The sequence below is a fragment of the Panulirus ornatus genome, chromosome 12 (genome assembly GCF_036320965.1).
Source record: "Panulirus ornatus isolate Po-2019 chromosome 12, ASM3632096v1, whole genome shotgun sequence".
Lineage (NCBI taxonomy): Eukaryota > Metazoa > Arthropoda > Malacostraca > Decapoda > Palinuridae > Panulirus > Panulirus ornatus.
The window spans coordinates 68,829,093-68,835,693 of NC_092235.1; the positions used below are offsets into that span (position 1 = coordinate 68,829,093).

A 6,601-nucleotide genomic window follows, 5' to 3' on the forward strand; every position below is an offset into this window, starting at 1 on the left:
AGCATTTACATTTGGTCTAAGCTACTTAGTTTTCATTTATATACACACTACACAGAAATAGCACACAAAAAGTAATAAATCTATTCCACTTAATTTAAAAATATGTTAAGGACACAAACCTGCAACATGGTATCACATACAACATGAAAATCTGCTGCATAAACTGGCTCCTTCCCTCTCATAATCTTTTGTGAAGTGTTATCATGATCAACACTGACCGTCATCTGTTTTTTCTTTCCCCTTTCTTTTCTTGCTGTTACTTTTTGCTTTATGTTTTTCCAGTCTGGTATGTTAAGGTCTTCTGCCCGCTGATTTATAAATGTGTAAATATCAATAAGGCATCTAGCATCAATGGCTGCATACATAATTTGCGACTTGGTAAAGGGTCTTCTAGACCAATTTGAAAACTGCTCTTTCTTATTAAGTGGTAATCCAAAACAACGGTATACAAGATCACTCAGACCTTTATATGATGCCTCCTTATGCGAGAATATGTTAGGATGTTCTTCCAAAAGTATTCCTTTTATGTGATCTAAATCAATAAAATTTCTAGGATTAGATAATCCTTTCCTCATCTCTGTATGGAGATTGCCAAGGACTACGGAATCTCCTTTGATTCCATACCCAACTTTCGTTATCTGGGGATCTGAAAACAACTGACCAATATGGTACCAGTGATGGCCTTTTATTATTTGATGAAGTGCTAAGAGATCTAAGAGAAACACATGTTTAGTTGTAGCAAACTGCATAACTGCTGCTTGTTCAGGTAATCCTAATCCAAATGTTGGCTTCCATTCAGAGTCAATACCTAGCAGTGAGCTGTCCTGCAAATCTTTAATGCATCTCTCAAGTGTTTCAACTGTTTCAATAACTAAAACATTTTCCAAAGGCAAGCTAAGAGAATAAAAACTGTCAACCCCAACATCCCACAATTCTTCCTCCTGTTTAAGTCTGTCATTCTCTTCCAAATTTTCATTCTGCTCCAGAAGGTGTGGGAAATTTAACATTGCTTTCTTAATTGCCTTTGGGACATCTGATGATGCAATCTGTAACTTGGCCACATATGGTATTGCTGCTTGTGGGTCAGAATATTCAGTAAAAAGGTACAACAATTCTAAGCTAAGGTCTGGGTGCTCTTGTAATGTATCATCAACCAAGCTAAAGAAGCTCGATTTCTGAATACTTTTCTCTTTATAATATTTATAGAATAAATAACGCAATCCTCCATTTGCACGATATCTCTGAAAATGGGGACATATAGATGGATCAAAGCCAAATCTTTTCAACATTCTGAAAACAGTATTAGAGAGAATCTTGCTCGACCTTATCTTCTTTACATCTTTAACTTTATATTTTTCAAGATGTTTTACACTTATCTTTTTTCCAATTATATCATCTATGAATAACAATATTTCCTTCTGATGAGTGGGACTTGAGTCAAGAAATTCATCTGCTAAACACAAGCGATCCTGAAGGAACAAGGGCACAATCAGTTCAGCTGTTGAAAACTGTGACTGAAGGGTAAGAAGGGTGGCTAATACACACACTTCTTTGAAATGACCATCATTCAGTAATGCCTTAAGAAAAGGCAGAAGCTGTTCCCGAATAATCATCAACTGGAAAACCTTTGCCATGAGTTTTAGTAAGCCAGTATTTTTCTGCCTAACTGCCACATGAAATGCATCTTTCTGCAGTTCCTCACTAAGGCACAACTTAAATTTTTCCTTGTTACCTCTCTGATTCAAATAACTCTGCAGCTCTACAAGTATATTTGCAGGCAATGAATTTGCTTTGTTCTTATATAAGTCAGGACTTAACATCACACATACTAAGGACATTTTGTATGGATTAGCTGAGTCCACCAAACATTCCTGCATTTCCTTACTAAATACATCTTTGTTCTTATCTTTCCAAGGGCTCAAAATTCTTCTAAAACAGCCAGAATAATCCTCCACTGTTGTCATGCCAAATTCTGGTACATTCCTAAAAAAAAAGATAAGTCTAAATTACTGATTATCATAAGCAGTAAATACAATTCTGTCCACAAACATACCTCTCCTTGTCACACATAATACTTGACAAACACTTTCACTCACACAACTCAATCTTCCGAACTAGATTTTTCTGCAGTTAATGCTTTGCACTAGCCCTGCCTTTTGGCAAAACAGTAGGAGCAAGAGACAGGAGTAATAGGCAGGAACATTATACAGGAGCATTGCACAGGAACATTTAGCCTGGAGCATTAGGTATAAGTAGTAGGCTGGCCATTAGGTAAACACATTAGGCAATAGTAGCTGAGGGGAACTTTAGGTAGGAGCCTCTGAAAACTGCACTAGACCCTTTGCCAGTGACCTGCTAAGGGTGAGGCACAAAAGGCTAGGAAGCAGCACTGGAGTTTGCCATTTATGGTGACACTTTTGTTGTGGCCATCCACTTGAGGGAGTTCCCAAAGGGAACAGGCATCAGAGGTATAGATAGATAGAAAGGCAATTATAAGGTGAATTAAAGGTATACTTTTATAACCTTAAAGATGCAATTTGGGATGCAAAATAATCTTATAATCAGCACAATATGAGCCACATGAAATACACCCACACTGGCCACCAAAATACTGTACAGGTCAACTGTGTACTGAAAAATCCAACAGTGTTTTATAAGAAACAAGAAAGAGTACTCTTTATGGGAAGCTGTAAAATGATGGTCAGCAATATTAATATGGTAATACAGCAACAGACAGCAGGAAGAATATAATAAGAATGATGTAAAATAAAAGGAGGCTTTTTTCTTCAAGTACACTTGCAAAATATTCATTTCTTATCTGGGATTTTGAAAATACTTGTAAAATAAAAAAAATCTTAAACTATACAAAGGCCTAAGTGATGACTGGGTCGTGTTCCTGGACACCTGCCACATCTCGAAACCACTGTAACAAACTGTAAAAACATACCAGGGATTATATCTACCAAAAAATTTCCAAATCCAACCCACAAGGATGGACTATATAGCTTACTACCCATATAATGTGCCACACTCTCACGATGTAATTTAATGAAATTTAACAAAAACTTGCTGAAAAAGGTACTGTACTGGAACATGGAGATATGAACTTTTAAGTGCTGTTTAAGAGGGAGAGGCACAAAGGTTATCTATTTCTACTCACTGGAATATCTGATTTAACAACCACTGTCATATCGCAGGTAATGCTGATGATATTCAACAGACTTCCCTAAAAATGTGGTCGTCAAGTGAAATGAAGGATACTGGGAGGGAGAGGAAGGGTGCCTTGCCAGACCCTCCCTCGGTCTTCAGGTTTTTCCAAAACTCTCCCTAAGTATATTTCAACTGCTACGTTAGGTACTGGGGAAAACTCTATGGTATTACCAACCACTGTTTCAACTTGAGTACATCTGGTGTATATGTTCCCCATCTAAAATGGATGATTTGGGGTGGAAGGGGGTTATGAACCCTCAGTAATATGCCATTTGTTCCAAACTATAATCCCATACAATTTTTTGGAATTGACCTGGTGCCCTAGTTGGAGTAGTAAGATAACAAACAGACCAAAGTCTGTTTGACTTACAGGAATTCTATTATCAACATTAATTTGACATCTTAATTTTTTTGTCATTTTCAAAAAGTTTAAAGATTTATTCTTTATAAAAGCATGTTAATTACGTACAACTGCATAAGTGTGTATCCTAGTGCAGCATAAATAAATTTTGGGGTAAAAGATTAATCATATATGTATGAATCAGGCTCTTGTGAATCTGGTAAAAACAAGGAAGCCAGTAAGTGAAACACATCTAGTTATCACTGAAACTAATTAAAACCTCACCTAACTTCTAGCTACTGATATTTATCTTAGGTTTTTATTTCACTGTTTACTTTTCTTCCTGCCATATGGTAAGAATACAAACTGAACCTGTTTTTTTTTGTTAGAATGCACTCAAAACTCTTACAATGCAACCCCCTCCCCCAACCAAACACATCTATACATGAGATCATAACAATTCCTTGTCTTTCAGATAATAATGAAGGGAAATAAAATGAGGCTTTTATGTGTTTCTCATGATTACTTGAAGTGCTTCATTTACTGCTATGTCAATTAACCTCATCTTCCCTGGTAAGCAGAAGTGATCTACTACATGTATAACAACATATGTACTTCAGTACTACAATCTTACCAACAGTGGAAACGTAATTTCTTAATTAGTGCATTTTACATGCATAATGATCAAGACCAAGAAAACATAACTGGAATCTCTTTGTCCTACCCTATATGATAGTAACTTAGTGATGACTTTGAAGCTCATTGAAAATGTAGGGTTATATACAGGAAAAAATATACAAATAAAATGCGTTTGAGATAGCAAAAACTGATATCACTGAAATAATTGTAAAAATGGAAAATATTTATTTTATCCTCATTCTCTGCAGTTTTGGGCTTGTTTTCACAGTCCATTGGGCACAGCCATAACTGCACAGGACGTGCAACATCAAAACTCTCGAAACCTTGAAACAGTATGGTAAACCTTCGCACATACTTCATTTTCTACTTTTCTTTGTCCTCTCTATCAGATACATTAGGTTTGGGTTTTACAATTCATGTTCATTTATCATTTCGATTCTTTATCAACCAATTTTCCTGTTGCTTTAACACTCTACCTATTTTGTGAGGTTTTAACCTTGTTACTAAATGATGTTCCACATCATCTACCTGTGAATAGTTTATATCTATAGCCACAGTATAATTCACACATTTTTCTGCATTTCTACAACTTAAAAAGGATGATATATTTATGGCACAAATTACTTAATACTACAGTACTTATATTCATGGTTATCATAATCATTAGATTTTTGTAATGTCTCATTAAGCTTGGTTTGTTTCCAAATCTCGCTTCAAGTTAGTTTACCTGCATGTAATTATCTCAAAATTCTGTAAATTATCATTACCCAAGTTAATTTTGTTCAGCCTCGCCCTACATATTTGAAATGTAAAGCACAGCATACATTAGTGTGCCAATATTAGAATGAATGAATAACCCCGTCCCAGTTAGCCCTGCCTCTGTAAGCCATTCTCTTGTCAGCCTTTAACAAATACTACTCTATCATGCCCTGTCTCATTCAGCCTAGCCATCCTTCCCCTAACAATCTCTTACTCAGTAGCCAGCCCTGCCCAAATAATCCTTGCCCTTGACATCCATGACCCTTGCTCCACTTCCTTTTAGTACAGTTTTATGTCACTTGTAACACTCATGTTACTGATATTATAATTCAGAAATCCCACTACTAACCTGTGCTTTGACATGACCGCTCTCTGTAATTTCTTTTCCTTTAGCTTCAGTATTACGATGGCGGCTGGTGCCAGGAAGTCTGTCTCCTCCGCCCGAGCTGTGAACCATGAATTTAGGACAGTATATTATAATGTAAGTAGCTGTTGGGGTTTCTTCACATGGCGAAATATTCAGATCTTTGTTTCGTCTCTTGGTGATGAACAGGAAAGTGCCTAATACTCAGGTGGTAATAGCCATTCAAAATAAGGCTCCAAGATTCCGTCTGCCACCCTTACACCAGGAGTTGCCAGACGTTTGAAAAGTTTCTCGGCCAAACAACTTTCATTTTCGTCCGAATTTCAGGAAAATTCGTCCAAATGCTTTTTTGACTAACCTTTAATATGACGGACAGTGGAGATATGAGTATCAGCAACATTATCTTATCTATTGAACAATTCAAATCATGCGTAGACTTACGTTGAAATCCTTGCAGGTCTTACCTGGACACTGAGGACGGGAATGAACGTGGATGATCGCGTCCGATTCATGTCAAGTGTTGAGCCGATCCCTTGATTTAGTTTTCACGTTAGGTACATTGGGAATATCATCTCAGCTACCCCGTTGCTAATGAGTTGTTAGGCAGGCCAAAACATAATTGGCTAGTTATTTGAAGATTTACTTTCCCGCTGAGCTCATGGTGCAATACTAATGACCAGAAACAGACGGAATCTGAACGAACTTGGCCATCAATAACAGACTCCTCAGCCCATGGCAAGTGTAAGATTTTCTCTACTGTTTTTCAATAAGAACTAATATTAGAACTTGGAAGGTGAGGTGGAGGGAGGCTTGTAAATGGTACACCAAAGATTATAGATTTTAAGGTAAACTTGGCTCAGAACCTTAAGTGGAACGAAAGCACTTAATCTTATGCGTTTCTCTGTTGCTGTTGGAAGTCTTTTTCTTCCACTTGATATATCATAACAGTTATGATGGCGAGCGAGAAATGATTATGCAATGTGTTTTTGAAATAGGCTTAATATTGAATTTATTGATGATTTTTTAAAATATTGGCCGAACAATGTGTAGCCGACAGTGTAGCCGTAGCTGTTAATATTTTCAGCCAGGCAAACCTTTTAATGCAAATTTTCAGGATTGTGGCCGAAAACTCGACCAGTGGGCTACCCTAGTTTACACTGGCACGGGCACCAGCCTCCGTCTGGACGGACCTGGTCATCTGGACAGTAGACTAGACTTTTTTTTTAATGAAAAATAATGAAAAAAATCTGGAGGAAGATGAGCTCATTGGTTGCAAAATAGCGCGAACA

At 37.0% G+C, this 6,601-nt stretch overlaps 2 protein-coding genes across 4 annotated transcripts in view; one reads left to right on the forward strand and one right to left on the reverse strand.

Annotated features, from left to right (window-relative positions):
• The window catches only part of Nbr (exonuclease mut-7 homolog), a 29,480-nt gene extending 23,401 nt beyond the window's left edge, over positions 1-6,079 (reverse strand). Inside the window, exons 1-3 of one of the 2 annotated variants that reach the window (XM_071668190.1) lie at positions 5,777-6,079; positions 5,298-5,394; positions 120-1,983 (exon numbers count right to left, since the gene is read on the reverse strand). In XM_071668190.1, coding sequence (XP_071524291.1) covers positions 120-1,983; positions 5,298-5,311 — 1,878 coding nt within the window. In that variant the 5' untranslated portion in view covers positions 5,312-5,394; positions 5,777-6,079. Of the gene's footprint in view, positions 1-119; positions 1,984-5,297; positions 5,395-5,753 lie in introns of both variants that reach the window. The other variant, XM_071668191.1, reaches the window with a different exon arrangement.
• The window catches only part of LOC139752203 (glutamate receptor 1-like), a 39,512-nt gene continuing 38,826 nt past the window's right edge, over positions 5,916-6,601 (forward strand). For both annotated transcript variants that reach the window (XM_071668193.1, XM_071668195.1), the window contains exon 1: positions 5,916-6,053. The gene's annotated coding sequence lies outside the window, so the exon portion shown is untranslated. The remainder of the gene's footprint in view (positions 6,054-6,601) is intronic.